At 43.3% G+C, this 23,640-nt stretch overlaps 1 protein-coding gene across 2 annotated transcripts in view; it reads left to right on the plus strand.

The window, feature by feature from the left end:
* Positions 1-23,640, plus strand: part of LOC135374488 (nuclear pore complex protein Nup214-like) — a 197,480-nt gene that overhangs the window by 127,947 nt on the left and 45,893 nt on the right. The window contains exons 25-27 of one of the 2 annotated variants that reach the window (XM_064607449.1): positions 5,684-5,809; positions 9,432-9,580; positions 10,055-10,264. In XM_064607449.1, the coding sequence (XP_064463519.1) occupies positions 5,684-5,809; positions 9,432-9,580; positions 10,055-10,264 (485 nt within the window). The remainder of the gene's footprint in view (positions 1-5,683; positions 5,810-9,431; positions 9,581-10,054; positions 10,265-23,640) is intronic. The other variant, XM_064607450.1, reaches the window with a different exon arrangement.

Consider the following 23,640-nt stretch of genomic DNA (forward strand, 5'->3'; position numbering starts at 1 on the left):
CGTTTTGTTTTGGGGGGGGGGTGCGATTGGGAGGGAGCAATTTGGCGAGTTGCTTCTACAGCCGTCTGCTCGCCCTACCACAGGAGCTATATAAATGATATCTATACCATTCGATAGAGAATGAGTTAGCGGTTCTAATGAATCTACCTTCAAGGGCATGCGTTTACCTGCTCATGAACAATAAAAGTTCGAAATCGTATATTTTTTGCCGGAAGCGCTGTGTTCGGGAATTTTTTTGTAGCGCCCCTTTAAAGTAGGAGTCACAGGACTTTTTCCGCGTGCTGTCTTGAACCCATAGTTTTTATCGGCCAAATTTAAAGGATGTGGTAAAACAAGAAGCGCGTTGCTATGAGGTCAAAGTTGGGAAAAAATCCGAACCAACATTTGCCGCCGCAACCTTCCGCCTCTCCATATCGGACACGGTTCATCGGATGGAGCTCGAAATTGTTGCGTTTGTCATCAATTGAGATGCTATCTAACATATATTTTTTTCATGGAAGTTAAAAATTGTCAATTTCCCACCCTTGTCGATTTAAAATGGAACTACCCAAGACTGGACAGAAGGTGACCTCACTGTGTCACCGCTAGCGGTCGCACGCCCCGTGCGGGTAACGGGCATGCTGAGCGTGCTCCCTCTTAGAGGTTGAAGACGCGCAGCCATTTCGGATCGTTGGGATCGTTGAATGTGGATGTTGTATTTGACACGCGACCAGCCGCCATACGATTACCTGGAAGCTAACACCGGCCGCGTTTTGGAGGGCATGAGTACTTCCCCCAGAGCTAGGCAGTCCCGAGCATTGCCCGAGCCCAGAGCTGCGTCGGCTTGCAGTGTGATAGCATTAGATTCCTCCTCACGAAAAAAAAAAAACTCGTCCTCCGTCATTTAATTCCCCGTTGGCTCAGACGGCTCTCCTCGCCGGCGCGTAGCCGATAGCTGGCCACTCCGCCGCGTGGAATTGCGCAATGCCAGTGGAAGAGGGGCGCAAAGGGAAGCCCAACGAAAATACATGTAATGAATGAATGATGGGAGTTGAGCTGAAGGTATCCAGAAAGAAAATAGTAAAACTTTATCGAAAATCAGCCGCACTTTCTGTTGCATTGCCAACGCGTAATTCGTTAAGTGCCCTTAAATACTTGTGTTACACCAAAATAGAAAAAGTGATATTGATAAAAGTGTATTGAATCGTAGATGACTGGCTCACTCTGGGAGGGGCGGTGCACAACCCCCATCTCCATCATCACGTATCGTGTTGGTGTTGACTCGGGCTTCACGGGGCATGAACAGTGTGGAGTTGGTAGGTATGGTACACCTTCCCAAAAGCGGATTTTGGGTCAGGAACCTCCTCGTCATTTAGCACCGGGCGAACAACTGAGTGAAGGAATTCCTATCGTGGGCCTAGGCTCAGCTACGCCCAAAAACACACACCTGCGTCGATTTCTACCATCAGTACTCAAAAGAAAACAGGTCGTTGGTTACTATACCCTGGGGGTTACAATTAAACGGATCGTTAATAAATCGTGGGACATGTTACGAATACTTATGCTAAACATGTAGCCCATGGGTCTATTTTAATGCTGACGTTTCAGGGCTTTGTAAAAATTTTCCTCGCGCAGTTGAGACTGTTGTAATCAAGGAAAAAAAAAAGAGGTATGCGAGGAAGAGTGGCACATCTTGCCATGATTGTCCGTGGGAGTAGGAAAGGCTTGCCTTCCCGAAATCACGAAATGATGCGGTGTGATATATTTATTGTTCGTTTTTACTTTGTTTTGACGTGAATGCGTGTACCTATACGCGTTCAATATGATGGCGAAGACCAAGAATTTGGCGACATAATTTGGCAAGCTTGAAACTGGTCGTGCTTGAAGACTCAGCTAGAGGTCCACGGGAAAGGTGCCATCCAATCGACAGAATAACGTTAACTGCGTTCAAAGAACTGCACCTGGTGTTCCCTCGGTGCGTTGAGGGGAAGTGACTGGAACAAAACGGCTACTCCTGTCGCTCTGGAGAGAGGACGCCGCTAGTGCGTGTGCAGATTTCAGACAAGGTCACATTAATTTGCGTAGAATGCGAAACGGCGCTTAGCTCAATTTCAAATCCATGCATCTTGTGAGGGAGCTTGGCGAAATCCACACGCAAATCCGCTGAAAAAAGGGCGATTCAATCCAAATCCAAATCATTCGTGGAAAATGCGATTGAATCCAAATCCAAATCATACCTGGAATATGGGATTGAATCCAAATCCAAATCCTGCCCATATTTTTTTGCGCAAATAAAATCGCAGATCAAATCCTCCAGCCCTCCGGTGGATTTAAATCCGGATTTAAATCAAATCCGTGGATTCAAATCTGCAACACTGAATAGCAGTATTGTGGAGTTCTGATACCTAAAATAGTAAATCTGCAATAAATGATGATTGGGTTCATTGCTGTAGCGCAGGTGGAGTCTTCATTTTTTCAGACATCAAACGCGATCGAAACACTTACAGTAAAGCGTGTCGATGAGATAACTGCCTAAATACAGCATTTTAAAGTGACAAAACGCCGCTGCAAATTTGTGATCAGTCCCATTTGGACTTCGGTATGTGAAAGCCATTTCTCGCTGAAAGTTCTCCTCCGTCCGCAGCCAATTATACTGCTCAGAGATCTATTATTTGCTGCACACCCGTGCACGTGTAAAATAAAACAAAATTCAAAAACGTTGAACAACATTATTTGGTTTGTTGTGCTCAAAACCACCCAAAACGGCCAGCTCAGCCCATGCGCGAACATATGGCTATGATCCGCCAGACGCGACCGTCACCACCTGCTGCTTATGCGTGCACCGCCGCTCGGCAGGCTAGGCTAGGCTAACTTTCCGGCGGAGTTTCGTGACCAGAGAGAGTATCAAAGTACCGTGATCAGACTACAGAAGCAATGCTTCTGTATCGGTCATGTTGGACCTACTGCAGCGGGAATGCGTCTGAAAATTACGGAAAATTACAAAATGAAACTTTATCTTCCTCATATATCATGGGCAGATAAAATTGATGCTGCAAAGTATATACCACCATATATTAAGCATTTGAACACTTTGAAATACTGTACTCTTTTTTCTTGGATATCATTGATCTACGGAATGCCCACCCTAGTCGGTAATCATGACAGAGGATGTAGATATTTTCACTACTGTGCCAGTTGGCTTTCTGACTGACTGTGTAGCGTTATTATTGTGACTTGTATATCCAATCTAATCAGCCATGTTGCAACATTATTATTATCACCCTTATATCGCTTTTTCCTCCTGTAACAGTTCATTAGGACTAACAGTATAAATAAATAAAATAAAATTATCGTGTATTTCAATGGGGGAAAGCACGCAGCAATGTGAACGTATGAATGTGCGCGTTGGTTTACTCTAATGAGATTGCCTCACCTGACAAACTGTGAGGCAGCCTGTGTGTTACTAGTGTGTCAGGACTATTATTGAGTGCCTACTTTGTTCATTATATGATACTAGTGCCAGAAGAAAGAGGAACACAAAAGCAACCACCAAAAACTGCAAACACTTGGAACAATGCTGCTTACTTGTGGCGAATGACATCCACAATGCAACCCTGATATTGAACGGACACAAAAACGACACAGTCCCCTCAATGTGTCCCCTCAATCTCAGGGTTTCATTATGCATGTTTGTGACCACAAGCTTGCAAGTTTCCTCACCGTTCTATCAGTTATTCATTGCACTGCCAAGGCTTATGGTTTCGAATGCTATATAATTTTCTTAAAGCTTTTTTTATAAAGCTTTTTGCTGCATATACGCTCTGTATACATTAAAAATGTGTCAATAATGTTTCATTCTTAATTCTTAAAAATCCACACAATTTAGTGGTTTAGTTTGTGAAGCTGCATTTAAACTTAAGACTGAAAAGCCCAGTATGATACGAAAAGCTGACAGAAAAGTGAGGATGCTCGAATTGTTTTTACTATTATTATTTCTTTGCAATTGTGCTGCTTTCATAACATGTCCTTATTGGTTCGGAGGTCATGAAACGTATTCTGCTTAAAGGGGTTGAGAAACCACACAGATGTCTCTGGCAGAGTCTGTACGCCAAAGTCCCACCTCTCACCTCCTATTATTTTTTATGCCACAGAGTTTTAAAAATCTCCAATTTTTTAGGCTCCCGCCGACCGTGGCGCCAAACGGTGCCGGGCAGCTCCATGAAGTCGGCGGGAAGTGACGCCTTGACCGGTTGCTCTATGGCTGTACATCGTAGCCCTTCCGCTCATTTCTCTTCGCCGCGTCGCGTCCCAGCGCTCGCCGCGGCCCTGTTTACGGGCGTCGTCATGAGAACGGGAACTACGCACTTCCGTGGCGCGCTCGGTACTACGTCATACCGAGATCGGGCGAGGAGGAGGCGAGCCAAGAGTGAAAGAATCTCACCATATTCAAAGCGTCATAACTGCGTGGCGCGGGAGCGCAGCGTGAAAGGGTTTCGAAGGAGATATTTGGCACCAATAAATCCACATTTCAAACATGATTTTGTGTAATATTTGGATTTGGATTCACAACCCCTTTAAAGCTAGAGTGCGTGCCCAAACCAGTGCTACAACTCTGATGTTTCACGAATATCTGCTGATGCACAGAGTGACTGAGCAGAATATTATTTCATTAACATTTCTTCACATTTTTGCTTCTGTGACCTCCTTGCCAACAAATACTAGTTTTTGCTTGCATAAAATTTTTTAATGCATAATAAGTTAAACCTCGGTATAACCAAGTCTGTAAATTACGCGATTTAGTTTGTTATATCGAAATTTTGTTAAAATGGAACACCATGTATACAGCGCGAGAGAAAACCAGCAGCGTGCAGTACTTATCGAGAAACAATTTATTGCGGCAAAAGTAGTCTGTGACCGACCTTCTTCTGTGCCATATTGGCTACCAGCATAGGCGTTACGCAACGTTCAAGTTCCCAGAGTGTTTTCATCGTGTCGTGCTGCTCGTCCAATCCAACATATCACCTCAGCACGTCGCGCACGATGGGGACGGGGATGTCCCACAATTCCCCATCACCATCGCTAACGTCCTCACCTTGCGAGTTGCTGAGTACATCCTGCACAATAGAGTTATCAGTGGCTTCTTCCGTTGCAATAATGCGAGAGTCCACAAACAACAGTGTCAGCGTCGGGGACAATGTCTGTGGTGCCTAGAAGCTGCCGCCAAGCTTTGCAAAGTTCTTCTTCCTGCTCAGTCCCTCCGTCGCTCACTTCATAGTCTTCCATGCGGTTTACACCTTCACCACAATAAACAAGCAACCGAAGCGTCTGAGGCAACAGAGTGAAACCAGTACAGTGCGGCGTTCCACAAGATGGCAGCAATGGCAGTGCGGCGACTGCAGACTTGTTACCGGCACATGTCGCCTCGAAATCAAAATTGCGAAGAAAAACACCCTTTGTGCGCTGTTTTTTATGAATTTGCGGCGATAATACGCTCTGTACTTCGCTGAGGCCTTTGTCAAATTGAAATTGCGAGGGGAGGAAATTGGAGGCAAATTTACCGAAACCATAACAATTCTCAAAATCGCGAATTTCGTTAAACCGAAGTTTGTTACATCGAGGTTTAACTCTCTGAACCTCCCTGTATACTTTGCATGCATGCACAGCTGTTGAGCTTTCCTTGATAGATCTTTGCAACACATTTCAGCCACAAAAGCTGATGGTTACGAAGATGTAACTCCTTCTGGATCTCCTCAACCAGTTCAGAAGCCTGCAAGTGTGTCAGATGCACCTACACAGCATCATATAAAGGAGAGCAGCATTCCAACATCTGGTATAGCACAAGTGCATGATTTATATCTCACAGTACAGCAGACTTCCGATGATTTTTTTTTTTTTTTTTTTCAGTCAAGTTGAAAAGTTCCCTTCAGTTGCCAATATAAAAAAGCCTATTATTTAGAACATGTAAGCACTCTACATCGTATATTTCGACTGATGTGTCTGTGTTGTAGGCACCCTCATGGCTTCGTTGCACTGCTCAAAGCAACATAAAAGTTCTCCCTAAAGCTCTGGCAGCGGAGGGCAACTGAACAGTACCAGCAATGCCCATTTGGTGGCAGTAATGAAGTTTTTAGATCCCCAGCTGCATACTGGCATTGTGTCAGCACAACCAATGGCAACCCTGACACTTGGTCCCTGGAGTCTTCCTTCTCATGTTTCAGCACAGCTGACTTATTGCCTTTGTACATATAGCAGCAAATTATGTACATGCCGTCGAAATGCAGAACGCGCACCCTCATGTTCGGAGAATCAAACTTGAAGCTTTCGGTCACCACAGATGGGAATGCCGGTTTCCACCGTTCTCTTTCAATGCGGTTCTATGGAAAACAAAACATCTGTTTCCCTCCGACGCAACCAGTCAACAAAGAGGCAAAGGAACTGCCGATGTTGTCAGATTCACATTCCAGTTGCCGAAAGAACACTTGTAGCCCTATGGTTCCGCCATCTGCTAACGGAGGATGACGCCCCCGTGCAACACCTCCAGACCCTAAACAAATCGCTCCATTGTATTCCGCCGGGGTTTCCCGACCAAAGAGAGTATTGAGAGACTGCTGATAAGCTCCCTTTTCTTATTGTGCACATTCAGACATGCCACAGCTGCTAAATGGAAGGGGCTTGAAACAAGAGATTATGAGGAATCTAGTATGCGTTTAATTGTGTGAGGGGTGGGGGTGATCTATCTGAGAGGCAACTTATTTACGAGGCTCGTTCATGGTTAACTGAGACTTTTGCTCGAGAAAAATCACTGGGTAAATGTAATTTAATAAAACTTTTGGAGGACAAAGTGCAATCCTTCTCAAGTCCATGGCAAATGCAGCAGTGCATGTGCTGCAGTGGCAGTTATCGTGACGGTGAGCAATGTCTCCGTAGATGTGCAAATAGCAAAAAATCTTCTGAAGGAATAAGTCGGACAAGCTGAAATTTTGTGAATATTACAGAGGGGAACAAACTCCTTGACATCAGAAACAGAGTCCCAGAGACAAAAAGAAGTGCATGAAATGGTGACATAAGGCTTCCCTGCCACCAAAGAAAAGAAAGATTCAGCCATCTGCTGGGAATGCCATGAGGACTGTCTTTTGGGGTATGAGGCATGCTGTCATCCATGAGGACCTGTTGGAATAATGGGTCACGGTTGATGCTCAGTACTACTGCACGTTGATAAAGTGTGCCATGTAGAGCTTTGCAAATATACAAGCTATTGGGAGCAAACGCAATCCAATCCAATACGGTAAAAATGCAAAACCTATTTATGGGGAGCTGAAGATTTTGTGGTGCATTATGAAATGTCTCGAGGCTGTGCACTAGTATCGTACGATTAACAACATATCAAGGGCTAAAGAGTGGAGTATATTTTTGTGCCTTGAAGCACAACTAATCGTTTGTGGCGACGTGCGTTATTTCAAGCATGTACTTTGAAGTCCTGTTCTAGGTAGCGTTTGCTTTGCATGTTACTTCAGATCTAGAGGAAACCTGAAAACAATTACCTGTAGTGATAACATAACGTGACACACACTTCTAGTATACATTGGGCCCTCAGTTTCCAGGTTTCATTTTTTGTGAAAATCTGGGTGGATAAATGTCGGGTTGAAAATCATTATCTGCCAAACGGTAAAATCAGGTGATATACTGATGTATTTTCGGGTGGAACAAAATACACTTTTTTGTGTTGAAATTAATTGAAATCATATTTATAAGAGGCAGGCAGATAGTTCACTGTGTCTCTACTAAGGCTTGCACTGAGCCCTGTTTACAAAAGGAATAAATTGCATGTTCAGGAAAGCATCACCCATCGATAAGTGCTGAGGATGTGCTCGAGGCTGAGTCTGCTCTAATAAAACACCGTAACGCAAATGTAGGTTGCACTGTTCGTCATCTTCTCGCGCTCGTGTTGACGCGCCTCGTACGTTGTTGAAGCACTGACACAGTGTTGGCAGTCGGGAGCGGTCGCCCCAATTGCCGTAGCTTGCGTGTGTGTGGAAGACCTTGATTTGCATGTTTCCAAGCTCGGTTTACGGGTTCTATTTGGTTAAACCCGAACTACAGTACCATAATTGAACACGTAGGCTTATGCGCATTTTTTTTTCTCACGGGCGCTCTATGGCTTGTCCACTGGTGCGGTTTATCTGATGACTATTTTTCCCTGGTATTTTCTCCATGCGTCGGTTTTAAAGAAGGGACCGACAGTGCCTCTGGAACAACAATGCGTAACAGGGGCGCATCCACATTCGAGTAGACTGACCTTCCTGGTGAAAGTGGTGACAGTGATTCATGTCTTCTGGAAGGCGACTAACCCGTTGATCCATGACAAATACGCAGCAGGTGCACAATCCAATCTTGGTAGAATACTAGAACTGACCTCCTTCATTGTACACCATGCCGACCCCAGAGTATCGACCACAGTGAGTATGGCCTTCTCTATGGTCTCTTTTGTCGCACAAATCAGCTGCGTCGTATTGCTCGCGGTTTATCTGCGAGGGCGGCTTATCTGCCCAAAATTTTCGAAAGATTCCTAAAAACGGCCCCTGCGACTTATCTGCAGTGCAGCTTATATGCGTGAAATTACGGTAAAACCCCAATAAGTCATATATCTCGAAATCCTGGATTTTATCTGAGAATATTCTCCTGTAGTTGCCACATATTTGCCTCCTCTTATCTCGAAGGACTTTGGGGGACAAATGGATAACTTAAAATTTCCCTACTGGAAACCCTCTGGACTGGTTCGTTGATTCTTTCCTTTTGCAGCAAAGGCGAAAATAAAGCCCAGAGAAGCTGCATTCCACTTTCAAGGAAAGACCCTCTCAGTTGCTTGTAAACTCTCTGCAACTTGAGTCATGAGGAGGAGAGGAGGTGCGAGCACGTGGTCCAGTGACCCCAGTACAATGGGGAGGGGGCTATCAACTAAAGCACCAGTTAAAGGCAGTTTCATTTCGTCATTCCTTGCCCTAACGTCTGTGAATTGAAGTAGCCCCAACATCGCCATGGTGCATCGCAGGCAGTGTAAGACCTTCACACTGGAACGGAAAAGGGTGCCAAGACAAGGACAACCATTGTAAAAGACTTTGGCATCCCTTTGTCCACACTTTCCACTCCTGAAGAACAAGAACCAAGGCGTAATCGAGATCACTCAAGCCATAAATAAAAACAGCAGCTTCCTGGGATACTCTAAAATATGATTTTGGAATGAAATATGTTCTTCGAGTCGGTTTGTACCACGTTCATGCATTGTGCTATGTTATGGCGTATGTTTGAAAGCTATATGCTCAATTTTGTGTTCCATGCAGCAGCACTATGGTATTCTTCATTAGGTGCTCAAGGGTTACTATAAGAGGGCTCCTCTTGGTATATCAGTTGTCTAGGGACCATATCCCTGATTCCTCCTCTTTTGGTCATTCCAGTAACACCTCCTTCAGGAACTGTGCTTCCAGCAGCTCTGACTTCCACAAAAGCAGCAACCACAGCAATGGCTACTGCTGTCACATCTTCGGTTTTTTCCTTTCCTATTGCTACAACTTCCACTACTTCAGCCCTCTTCAAGCTAAACTTTGTAAGTGGACAATGCTCCTTTACTTTTCTGGTTATGAATTTGTTCTAATATTAAAAACTGTTGCCTTCTCCAAAGTAAAAGTACTGTAAAGGTGAAGGTGTGAACATTGTCTTTGCACAAATTCTACAGCTGTACACTAATATCTCTCCCATACGCATATCAAAAAGCAACATAGAATGTCTCTCAGTGCCTTTATTGGCTTTTTTCATGAAGAGCAGGCATGAGAAATACACAAATCCTCTTACTGAAAATTATATGGCTTCTGGAACGCTCAACTTTTATCTGTATACGTATTTGTTCATGTTCAGTGATTTTTGTAACTAACCACTGTGTGGCTTTTGCAATACTGCTGTATATGCTATGTTTGCGGTGAAAGAGGTGTTAGTTTCCACTGTTAATACTACATTGCATACAGAATGAGAATTCAAATGTAGTATATATACAGAAGTATAGCTGTGGCCATTCCTTTGTCAGGGCCAATCTGGCACAAGTAAGAAAACGAGCATTTTTGGGAACACGCCACCGGCTACAACACAAAGTGATCCAAGCCAAGTGACATCTACTGTGTCAAATTTTGGAAAATCTCCACAGTCACCAGTCCAGAGCAGCGCTGTTGCATCGAGTGCTGCTGCTGCAGCTGCTGCATTTAGCTTCACAGCAGCCCTTGCAGCTAGCAGAGAGCCTGTAAGTCGCTTTATATTGATCCTTTTTCATTGATTTTTGTCAAAAGTGGAATCAATTGGAAGGCAGTAATCAGTGGTCAGCCTGCTTGCATAACTCCGTAGTGTTACAAGTAGGGAGGAAGTAGCATTATCACCGCCACGGCAACATATAGTTAGGGCCTGACTTTTTCGGGTTTTATTTTTGGCCAAATTCGGGGGGTAAATATCGGGTGATATTTTTTATTTGAAAATTCGGGTGTATTCGGGTTAAATCCCGTTACGGCATATTCTGTCGTCAGGAATTCGGGTGTATTCGGGTGATTTTTTTTGTTTAATAAAAATTTGTCTTAACATGGAACTAATGTTTAGCAATGTTATCAAACTTTATTTTAATGCACGCTTATGAGTGTGCCACGCGACCCGGATGTTTTCGGGTAGATTCGGGTTAAACCCGAATTTTACAGATTTCGTTCGGGGGGTAAATATCGGGCGGATACGGGTTTAACCCTAAAAAGTCAGGCCCTACATATAGTCTGTGCCAGCTGCACCCATATGTAAAAGACACGACATACCTAGATAATAGAGCGATGAATGGTAGGAATACCGTAAGAACAAAAACAAAGAAACGTTGGATAAGTGAAGGTACAATCGTGGACACACTTTACTTTACTTTACTTGGCTTACAAACAAACTCAATACGCAAGTCCCTGTTTTTTGGCTTCTTCCATCCTTTTTTTTTTCCTCGTGTCACCAAGCAAGCTAAATGAAATAATGACAGATGCAGCCGAAACGCACGTGCATCATTATTAGCAAAATAAAAATTCATATTGCTGAAGCCTCTGGAATATGCTCGTAAATATGCAGCAAAACATGTGAACTCCATTGAAATTTGTAGCATCAGGCTTGAAGCAGATCCGTTGTCGCGTGACTACGGCACCTTCTCAAGATACTTTACTCTCAATGTGAATAATAAAAATTGTCAAATAGAACACGTTTTCAGTTCCTATACATCAGGTTCTAGTTCCAACACAACCCGCAGCTGTTCCTGATGCGTAGCAAGGAACTCTACCTCACATAGACAACCCAGATGGTATCCTGCAGAGTGTCGAACCAAACTGAAACCGAAAATCGGAATTAACCATTATTTTTATCTGGAACTGAAACGTAATTACTAGTGCCATCTTGGAGCTGAACCGGAACCGAACCGATCTAAAAACTTGGGTTACCCGTTCGGGATACCAGTTTCGTTCGGGTTGGTGTGTGCCGCCTGTTATCTGTCCCATCGTCTGGTGATCCATTCGGTAGCGTGGGACATACAAGGCCACGGGTGAAGGAAGTTGTCCCCTCGCTGCCATTTATAGAAGAAACGTGTTTTGTCATTCCTACCTTAGAAAGTCTGCAGCAGCTGTCCATTGTAACAACATCGTGTGGAACATTAAAAATGAAGCCAAAGAACCACTATGTTCAATAAGGCTGCACTGCACTGCTGCTGGGCAGTATAATTTTAAATCGAACGAGGCACAGGAGTGTGGTCTTTTCATTGGGACAAAAAAAGTATATGTTGAATGGGACCTCGGGTGATGTAAAACACTAAGATCGTGCAGGCATTAATTTCCGAGATGGAGAGGAGGAAGATCGAAGACTCTTATGCGTGCTTCTTGTGACACCGAATTTTGAGCGCTTCCATCGAGCGCTTGATTTCCCTCGTACAGGGTAAATTCTTTTTTGTGTCAGAGACAGGGTACTATTGTCTGTGCAACGTTGTTGTCGCCGCAGTGTGACGTGTACGTAATTTCCTGAAAAATCGTAAACTCTGCATGTGCATAAAAAAAAACACAATTGGTGGTGCCATACCACCGTAAGTGCTTGTCTCAGTGAAGCGAAATTTGTATCATCGATAGATCGTGAAACGCCCTTTCATGTGATATGTTTTTTATGTATATCGAACTGAGTCTTACGTAATTTAGATGCGTTCAAATGTGCAAGATATGCGATATTATGCAAATTTTGGCCGCAGATATCTAAAAACTGCCATCTTCGATTTTGATATTTTTAGGCACATGAGTAGCTGTACCCCTCTTCTTTGTAATGGTGGAAAGACATTTTACTAGGGGTGTGCGAATCTGAATATTTTAAGTCGAATCGAATATCGAATCGAATGGGGGAAAAAATTCTGAATACCGAATCGAATATCGAACATTCGTGCAAAATTTACAGTATGTGACTTTCGCACTAAAAGGTTCCATTTTGTAGCCTATGGCTTTAGTGTAATTTTTCTGGCATTAACTGTCACAAGAGAGACATGCAGTTCTTCTGTGTAAAGCCCATACTCTTTAATTTTACGTGACGGTGCTTCCTGCTTTTCAGGTGAGCCTACACTTAACTGGAGTACTGGAGTGGTTACCTTCATTTCAAAATTTTATACCAGGCAGTAGCATATTATACGGATGAGGCTGTAATTGTTTCAGACAACCACAGGCCATTTGTGAAACAAACAAATTTGCATCCTGCCTCAGCTTTGTCATGAACACCTTTTAGCTTCCTTGCACTCGCCCTAGGAAGTTGCACTACTCAAAATTTTAGATGTAAAAGACAGCTTTAAGACACCCTTCTTGTTTGTGGGCTGTAGTCATTATTCAAGAGTTGTAACTTTTTAAAGGCAACCTCACAGGCATCAAATCAAAGTTCCTCGTCGGCACCGCTAAACTGCATGTGGGAGGGGTGCCACCCCTTCCACAGACAATGTCTACAAAAGTAACTTTGGATCACGTTATCTTAAACTAAATACCGTCCTGCCTGTGTTGGTCCTGCAGCAAGGGCAATTTTGTAAAGCAGGCTTCACTGCATGCACGGAAGCATCAGGTGAAGCCCACTTTCGGGTTGTGTGGTTCATATTCGTGGAATAGTCGAATATTCGAAAAATCGAATATTGGATATTCGATTCGCGAATCGAATAATTCGAGCGTTTGATATTCGATTCGAATTCGAGAATTCGAATATTCGCACACTCCTACATTTTACTGTTTTGAGTCTGGGAAGAGGAGCGACTTTTTCCCTGAGGCAATCTTTCCGACACGTACGCTCCGCTACGCGCTTCATAGGGGCACTAAAATGCAAACACAAGTTGACTTCAAATTACGTTACATGCTACGTTAATTTCCTACTTGTTATCATAATTCAAAACTTCCGTTACGGAGCTGCAATTGAAATTACACTGGACTCTTTCCTGCTTCAGCGCTAAGCAGTGAACGTCATTTCAGCTCGCATGCATCAGTGTTTTTAGCTCATGCTGCGTGCCATACTGTTGTGTTCAGTGAAGCAGTGAATTCAGTGAATCTGTATTGAAAAATGCAGCAATGCGCATCATGCCGCTCATATACGGAACACTACAATTGGACCTATTTCAAATCCACATGCTCACAATAGGTATGCCCGCTAATCTCCTGCTGTCTCATTGGATGTCTCCAATCTTTACCTCCTGGGGATACCATTTGCTGCCACCAAAAATGGCTCTGTTTTCATTGAGTTTTTCTTCTAAATGGTAGCACTCTGTGAACTAAGTTTGCTTGCATTACACTAATTGAAACACAGACTTTCATTCGAGAGCAAGTTGTTTTTACATCTTAGTGCCCCTTTAATCAAAGCAAGTCACAAAATAGTGTATCACGGCGAGCCCAGACACTATACACTGCTAAGTCCACTCTGTAATATCCATTTGGTGTGTCATTATGACCTTCGTTGTTGCTGCGCCAAAAAAATCCCAATCATCATCATCATTTGGTGTGTCTAGTTGCAAAAGAGCTACGTAAGTGCCGAAAAGGGTCTCAAATACATGAGAAAACTGATCTCTGTCAGACCGACCTGAAGTGAATGCAGCCAAAACCGTCTGTCTGCAAATTGGCAAAGTTCACACGCCCTTGAGGCCTGTCCTTTGGATTTGGGAGCAGTAAAACATGTTTTGTAAACTATAGTAGTAAAAACTTAGCTTGGCTGGTCCTGGCTGCTACTGACTTCTAGGTCTACTAGCTTTCATGCTCACTGTACAGTTATTCCGTGATTCGAAAACAAGTATAAAATAAGTTTCGACAAACAAATTTATTTGAGTCATCATATACTAACACAATCACTTGGCAGACTGGCACACATACATGCACTGAGCGTACAGTATCTATTGCGTAGCGCTTCCTAGCATCAAGAGTTGAACCGTTGACCCTTGCAAAACACAGCCTTTTCCCAACAACAAACAACATTCACTTTCACATACTTGCCTACAATCACATGATGAGCACGTCCTTTCCTTGCCTGCTATACGCCAAACAAAATATCACACTGCTTCATGAATCCTGTTTTCTTGTCACTGCAATGCAAATCTAACAGCGCTCAAATGTGTTTGAGTCAGAATTCACAACAACATTACAGTTTAAAATACAATTGGCTGTTCGCAGACTGATGCTTGCATCGAGAAACACAATCATAACATATGAATAAGACAGTGAACGCACCCAAGAGAGGACACCCCCCTCATTCTCACAATAAAAATTCAAATCAAACTACTGAGAGAGTACGCAGCACGCAGGCGAGGAAGCGCGAAGTGCCATCGTCCCGTTTTCAAATTCTGGCAACCGATTGGAACATGCTTTCGACCAATGGACTGGCAAGGATTCCTCTGTGCGCAGTAACACGCAGTAACACGCAGTAACACGCATTTTGACACAGATTTTGCGAGAGTTGTGTTGGTTGTGTGGGGCTGGTTTCACATTTCAAAGCCACGTCAGTCTTGTCGACCAGTGGATTGGGCAGTGATGTCCGTTGATGCGTTCTAACCGAAAGACTGGAACTGGACGGCTACGCCAACATACAGCAACCGTCGTGTAGTGTGTGCCGACTATTGATGCATACACAAAAAGAAGATCTATTTCGAAAAGAATTTCTAACTAGTACATGCCCTAGTGCTCCATAATGTGCAGAACATATTTCCTGGATTTCGGACGGTAACTGTTAAGGAAACAGACTTTTGTGCAATGACTATGTCATTTCTTGTCAGTGTGCCAAAGCCACCCAGCCTGACACATATGAAGCGGAGTCTCTGCCCAGGAGCTCGGAAGATCCAACCTACAAGTAGAGTACGAATTATGTCACCGTCTTTAAAGAGAGCATAGCATCCACCTGCCTTAACGTATCACCACTTCAGCCTTCCGGGCAAGTGAAGTACACGTCGTCGTACGACAAAGGAAAGGTCGACGAGCAGGGCTGTGCGAATATTCGAATTTTCTAATATAAACCGAGTATAGTTTGTGCTGTTCGGTTGTTATTCGCATATAAAATGCATTACTCGAAAGTTTTCAAATATTTTTCGAATACCAGCATGCAAAAAAAGAAAAAAAAAAAAACAATGCAAAAATCAATCCAACCCAAGTCGGACTTGCGCGCCTGCCAGTGAGTAGTCATGTGCGAGGGAGTTTCCTGGTTTCCTCTTCTCTTCGGCTGTACCCGACAGCGCATACTGTGTACCCGGAACGAGGCGGAAGATGGAGGTCGACACAGCACAAGTCGGCGACGGCAATGAGGCACACTATAGAGCGAATAGAAGCGCCATGTGGGAGTACTTTAGGCGAGAGTCTGTCACTGCCGCAATATGCAACGAGTGTTCTTCACGCATCAAGACCCCTACTGGAACCACGACCACCCTCGTCGAAAGTTGAGTGAATCGAAGAATGGACAGAGGAAACTTGACCATTTCGTGAGAAAAGGGGTTCTGCCACGTGCACGGAAAGAAGCTCTAGACATGAAAATCGCGTGAATGGTTGCTTTAGACATTCAACCGTACAGCATCGTCAAAGACCGCGGCTTTAAAAGAGCTATTAGCCGAAGCATTGCCTGACTACAACCCTCCTTCGAGGACAACGCTTTTGAGGTCCCCTGTGCCAGATTGTGCCATGACACAAGAAGTATGGTACAAAGTGAACTGGAAATTGCTTTGCAACGTGGGCTGGAGGCGATGTCATTCACTTCCGATATGTAGACGTCATGCAGCAACGACTCTTACATCAGCCTCACGTGTCACTTTGTTGACGAGGACTTCAAAGTTAAGAGATACAACCTGGATACAGTTAGTTTTTCTGGACGGCACACGGCAGCTCAAATAGCGTAGATGGCTGGAAGATACCGCTCAATGAGTTCCCCATTTTTATTGTGACCGACAATACTAGAAACTTCAGAGCGGCTGCTCGTGGGTTACCGTGGGCTGAAAGAGCGTGCTTTGCTCACTCTCTGCAGTTGGCAATTGACGGTGCAAAAAGTGGCTCATATATGGCTGAAGGGACAATAAGCAGGAGCACTGATCCATGCAAGGGGTGGGAAGAAGTTGGTCAGCACAGATTTCTTTCTGTAGCAAAATTGGCACGAAAGTACCTTGGCATCCCTGCCACATCAGCCTCAAGTGAAAGGGCCTTTTAAGTAGCTGGAAATGTGGCCACACCACGTCGAGCTTCGTTGCTTCCTGAACATGTGAGGCAGCTAACGTTCGTCCGTGACAACCTCTAGCCACTACAGGTCATAGCGTAACACTAGTGCTTACAAAGGTGTACTTGATATGTTACTTTAATACATTTATTGCAAGCTGTACAATTTGATGAATAAAGAACAGCTGTAAGAAGAGCTCTTGCACTGTACTACTCGGATTCGTAGTTATTCGTATTCGATTCACAGTGAATTTCAACTATATTCGGAAAATATTCGCAGTGAGTTTAAATTATTCGAAAATTATTCGCATTCCAAATTTTGGCATTCGCACAGCGATGTCGATGACTTAGAAGAAGAGTTCTCGTAAAAGACTCGACGTTGATTCAAGATAGCATATGATGAGGAGGCTCGAGAGTCGCCCAATCAACCTGACCAGGACATTGGGCAGTTAACTGCAAATGTTAGGGTAGCACTGCTAAAAGCAGAGACCCTCCAAGAGTAGTGCCGCCTCCTTACTCTCCTGCCACCATCGTATTCTACGGGACACATCTGTAGTAAAGGTAATCCCAGAAGCCACCAAGTACTTAATTCTTAAAGCTAAGAAGCTTCAGTTAAAGGTGGGAGTATGGTCCTGCCCTGAACCGTACGAACCAAGAAACCGAGCAAACGAGGAGGACGTTGCACGTGCTCTCAAATATTACCTAAATGATGACCTCAACTGTACTCTTCAGAGCTCAAGGCCACGGGACGTCGTAAGAAAGAAGAGAATGATCGCTAAGCGCTACATGCCTCGTACAATTTGAGAGGCTTACCTAGTTTGTTCCGGAAGGCAATGCCCCCAGGTGGGTAAGTTCGAGCCCATACCGTGAAGAATGTGTGTGCTCGTGCTGTGCAAACTTTCCTCTCTACGTCACTGCTGTGAACAATGCCTCAGAAGGACACTACAGCGACGACCAGAGGTGGGCATCCTCACACACATTGAGGTGAGGTGAAGTGAGGAAAAATTTCTAAAAGGGAAATTGAGGTGAGGTGAGGAAAATGTTTTGAGAGGGAGGTTGAGGTGAGGTGAGGAAAATTTTTTAGAAGGAGGTTGAGGTGAGGTGAAAATTTTTTGACAAGGACTTTGAGGTGAGGTGAGTGAGGAAAAAATTCCAAAATTGAGATTGAGGTGAGGTGAGGTGACGAAAATTTTTTGAGAGGGAGGTTGAGGAAATGTGGAGCAGCTATTTTCAATTGCGCGATCTCTTAAAAGGGCACTGAGAGCCAGCTTTTTCTATTACCAATGTAGCATACGCTCTCTACACTAAAATGTGTTCACTTTAAGCACGTTAGTTCCAGACTTTCAGTCGAGTCAGATACATGATAGACGTGTCAGATCAGATACACGTACAAGTGAATATAGCTTATGTGTGCTTTATATGTATTTAGCTCAGATTTAGCCCAGTCAGTTGAGTCACATACATGATGCGAGACACATGAACAAGTCAGCATAGTTCCGTGTGCTTTGAGTGTTTAGATTTCAACAAAGCCAAACTAGTCAGTCTGTAAGCAGATGTCTTTCACGTATTATTTGGAACGATAGTACATGACAACCAATGGCCTTATCAGAGGCTGATGTAAGAAATGGAAGTAACAACACGCGCTTTAAGTGCAATAAGCGCAAATAATGGCATATATTCCATATTGCAACAAGTTGAAATATTGAGCTTTTAGTTTAGTACGGCAATGAAGTTAGGTGAAAATGCACAAGAGGTCTGCGTCTACATAAAGTAATTTAATTAGTAAGTCAACACATAAGTCAATAGTAATCTGTACAGAACGTCTACCTGATTGCTTCAAAACAAGGGTTATGAAGAAAAGGTCCCCGAATTCCGGCTGCAAATGAATACGCCTGCTATTTAAATATTATTGATCGATAATATAAAGTCATAACCGACAAAAATGCAAAATATACAAGTAATTCGAAGTATAGCTGCATAGCATCCCGCAAACGACTTCCGCAGCTCCATTATCATTCTCGCTTGAGAGAAACTCGATAAAAGCCATTCCTGCCTTGTCAGTATGAAAAACAACTCAAAATTGCTCGGTTTGTGCAACTTCTCTACCCATGTACCCGACGTCCAACTTTTACTGACCGTACATGTAGTGGATACTTGTTGCAAGAAGGACGAACCAAGTAAGGCAATGAATCTTAGCTGTGGGTACTTGCAACTTGTTGTCAGGAATCAACCAACGATGCAGTAAAAAGCCAACTGCAACGTATACACCTACCCACTCCTAATACCTTTTTGATTCCGTGTTAGCACCATGAAGCAACTGTGGCTATGAGCAACGCCACTCCTAATTGAAAGAGCAATTGTGAAGTGAAAACGTTTTACAGAAACTGCTTAAGGTGAGCTTGACGAGGCAAAAAATTATAACAAAGATTAATATATTTTAGAAAGAAGGTTGAGGTGAGGTGAGGAAGATACTTTAGAATGAAGGTTGAGGCGAGGTGAGGAAAATAATTTTGAAAGCAGGTTGAGGTGAGGTGAGGAACAAAGTCCCCCAAAAAATGAGGTGAGGTGAGGAAAAACATCTGTTACGAAAACTGAGGTGAGGGCAAAGATATCTGGCGACGCCGAACTATAGGAGATGTGCATATGTGTTACCACCACTGACAAGTGCAGAAGAGGCGAATGTGACATGTGCCCAATGCGGAACTATTTTACAGCGTAGACCCTCGCATGCACTTATAATTTGGAAGTTGAGACATTCATTAATTTTCAGTAATGGAGCCTCTTTTTTGTGGGGGGAGGGGGAGCAAATGTCTGAGATCCACTTTGGAAGGTCTATATCTCTCCTTAGTGGATCAAGAGAAACTTGTAGTCCTTTTATGCGACATGTCACCATGTGCTACTCATGCTGTTAATTCAGTGAGGTTCACTTAGAGCATAACTGCTCAGTGCATACGTTCATCACGCTGTCCGTTGTGACATTCATTGGTGACTCCAGCCGGAACATCGGTATGAAGTACAGGGTTCACCAAGATAAACTTCGGGGTTTGTAATGAAGATAAAACAAATAAGAACAGTGTCGGAAAGCCAAAGTAGATGTTAGAGGACGAGAGAATTTTATGTCAATAATTCGGCTTGGTGTGTTTCTCTACGGATAAATTGTGAAAATTAAAAACCGCCATAGCGTAATCAGCTAGACCTGTGTTTCAGCTTCTTTCCGTCAGATGGCGACACGGGTGAATGCGGCGTTGCAGAGTACAAGTCTGCATTCAGTTCCACTTGTTCACTTGGTTTGATGTCGTCTGTAACGCCACACTCATCCGCTTCGCCTTCTGATGGGAAGGAGCTAAAGCAGAGGTATAGCCGATTAGCCAGCGGCGTTTTTTTAATTTTCACGATTTATCCGTAGAGAAACACACAAAGCGGAATTACTGACATAAAATTTTCTCATCCTCTAGCATCTACTTTGGCTTTCCGAAACTGTCCTTATTTGTTATGTCTTTATTACAAACCCCGACGTTTATCTTGGTGAACCCTGTACATAATTGTCTTGGCGCTCATCATTGTGGCTCTATATGCATCGATGCATAGAACACCTCTACTTACAGAGTTACTACATTTTACAGCTGAAACAAACAATGAAAGAGAGAGTCCACTCTTTTTTTCCAGGCACATTAAGGGAAATAACACTCAATCAAGAAAACAGGAAAACGGATGCGACTCGATGTGAGTTTTATAGCCCAGTAGCGTTACCGCTTGAGTCAAATTGGTTCTCCCAGATGCTATGTATCGCGGTCTCTAGAGGATCTCTGCGGTCTCTAGAGGATCTAGAGCACATTCTTCTTCATTGCTCACAGCACCAACCTTCCCAAACTACACTCTCGGGGTCTCTTAATCAGTTGGACTCTTGTCCCCTCTTTCTATCAAAATTGCTTAGTCCCTGACCACATCCAGCCTACCAACACTCCTACCTAAATGCTCTTTTGACCATTATGGAAACCATCGGACTTGGATCCTTATTGTGAAGGGGCTTATTATTTCGTTCCCGACATCACCACCAACAGTGGGGTACAGTATTGCAATATCAAAAGACGTAGAGTATTGCCCCTGGCGATGAAACTCCCCATTCATGATATCCAAATAAAGTTGTTGTTCTCTCTACTCGCGATCAGAAGAGTTAATCTGAATTTTCTGACATTGTCTTTCCCCCCAAACCACCCTGCAGACACTTTTGAAGCATGTGTCTTACTTGGAGACAAATTGGAGGCTGTGAAGCACCACCTTGTCTGTTGCACAAACGCGTGACATGCATCTCGCCTGTTCGTATGGCTCGTATTATCCATTCTTTGATTGCTGTTGTCATTGACAGTGCCAGTAGTCTCAGTGTGCTGCTTCAAACATACTGCATCAGCAAGGCGAAAGATCACTGTTTGTTGTGATTGCAACTAATCGGGCTTGCGTAGCGTTGCGCATGCTGTGTGTTGCATGGAGTGCTGTGATTCTGGTGCTAGCACAGGAGATATGTCTCAACTGTAATTATCTCTGGTGGAGCGATCTTCGCCACTGACTGCTCACTGTAATCAAACCGCACTGTCAATTCACACCATCATTACACTGCTATGTGTTAAATTCATGTTGTTATGTAATGTGCCTTCGACCTGGATACACACTGTAGATGTAAAATGGCAACTGGTGGAAACGAAAATATTTGCCTAGCTTGTTATAAGCAACTACCGAATAATAATTTGAGCATACAGTGTACAGAATGTGGACAGACGTATCATCTGGGAGGTTGTTCCGGCGTTTCGGAATCCGCCTTTCAGAAAGCCTCTATCAAGAATGTGTGGAAGTGTCTAACGTGTAAGACTGTAACAAGACGGACAAAATCAGGTCCAACAAGTAATGACAAGCCAAAGGAAGACGGAGATCAATGTGTACAGGACCAACTAGCGTCTATTGCCCAGATGCTCTCCAGCTTAATGCCCATCAAAGTACAAGTTGAGGGTTTATTGAGCATGAAGGAGACAGTCTCCAACATTGAATTGTCAATTGAACTGATGTCTGAGAAGTACGACGTCCTACTTTGTAAGATAAATGAGCAGGAGAAAGAAATCAAAAGCTTAAAATCAAGAGTATCGCATATTGAGGAGAAAAACACAGTGGAGGGTGTTCAGAAATTAAGATCTGAACAGATCGCCTGGAACAGTACACAAGACGTAACAACATTGAGTTACATGGGGTGTTACAAACTGAAAATGAAAATATCATGGAAAAGCTTAACGAGATAGCTCAGAAGATTAATGTTAAACGTCTGACGGCCGATAGCATAGAAGCCATACATCGAGTGCCCTCAAGAGTAGGGTTCACAGCGCCTGTGATTGTAAGGTTTATTAACAGAAAGGATGCTGAAGAATGGCTAAAAATGAAACGCAGACTGAGAGAAGTAGAAACGGATACTGAGCGGATATATGTTGAGGAAAACATGACTGAAGCCAACAGGAAATTGTTCAATTTGACTAGAATCAAGGCAAAGGCTTTGAACTACAAGTATGTGTGGCACCGTGACATATGTTCGTAAGAAAGAAAATGATAGGGCCCTAAAAGTAGATTGTGAATCTGATCTGGATAAGTTGACTGTGAATGAGTAAATTCCCAATGGGCATTTCAGAAGATACCCGTTTCCTCACAGTTGACACCTGGCTTAGTGTCTTGTGGCGTGGTTTTAAGCATTGGGACACCTTACTCGTATGCTTATAGGGGATACATTGATGTGCTATGTTTAACAGAAGCTAATACCCCTACAAATGTATGTGATGCATATAATATTCCTATGTTTCAAAGGTTGACAATGTCTAGAGCAAACAGAAAGGGCGGAGGACTTATGTGCTTTGTACATGTGGACTGGCTATGTTTACCAGCGCTGAAGTAATGGTTTTTCGATGTTCAAAACAGTCCATTACGGTATACGTTGTAGAGGTATATAGGCCCCCCAACACAAGCATTCCCCTGTTTTTAGTTGAAATGGGTAATTACCTCCGTAATTTTAATAGCGATGACAATGTCATTATGGTAGGAGATGTCAACCTAGATTTGCTATGTCCAAATAAACACGGCGTTGAGGATTACTCCACAATGTTATCTACATATGGTTTGGAGCAAGTCATTAAAGACTTCACTCGAGAGGAATTTTTATCTGGTAGATTAACGCAATCGTGTATTGACCATATAAACGCTAGAATGAGTAGCTACCAATATAAAGGAGCTGTGATCCAACAGAAAGTCGCAGATCACTATTTTGTATCTCTAGTGGTACTGAATGAAAATGTAAGTGGAAGCCCACTAGAGGACGTCAGAACCACGCTTGATAATAAAAAGGTGGATGAGTTGATTAAAGCTTTTGACTGGAAGAGCTTACTTGATGGTAGAGACCACGTTATGCTATACCAGTCGTTTGTGTGTCGCATGAATGAAATATATACACAGTCAAAAAAACGCGTTACAGTTAGAAGGAAGAAGGCGAATACTCCATGGGTCAATTCTACAATCATATGGCATTTGAAACAAAAACATGCCCTATGGCAAAAATGTAGAAAATATAAAAATAATACGGACTTTAAGGAAGAGTATAAAATCATGAGAAGGAAGGTAACTACTATGATTAGACAGGCCAAAAGGAAATATTTTCTAGAGCGGTTTGATAGAGCAAAGGCTAATAAGAAGGAGAGTTGGAACCTCATCAATCAACTTTTAATGCGATCACCACCACAAAGTATAGACAGGACAATAGAAGCAAACTTTGGTAAGCCCGCTAATTCCAATCTTGCTGAAGAGTTTAACGTTGCATTTGGTGCCACATGCAGCAACTTAGTTGCATGTGATACTGGGAGATTTGACTACTTTGGTAAATATAGCTGTGAATCTGCGTATTTACCAGAGATGA

Source organism: Ornithodoros turicata, unplaced genomic scaffold (genome assembly GCF_037126465.1).
Source record: "Ornithodoros turicata isolate Travis unplaced genomic scaffold, ASM3712646v1 Chromosome67, whole genome shotgun sequence".
NCBI classification, from domain to species: domain Eukaryota; kingdom Metazoa; phylum Arthropoda; class Arachnida; order Ixodida; family Argasidae; genus Ornithodoros; species Ornithodoros turicata.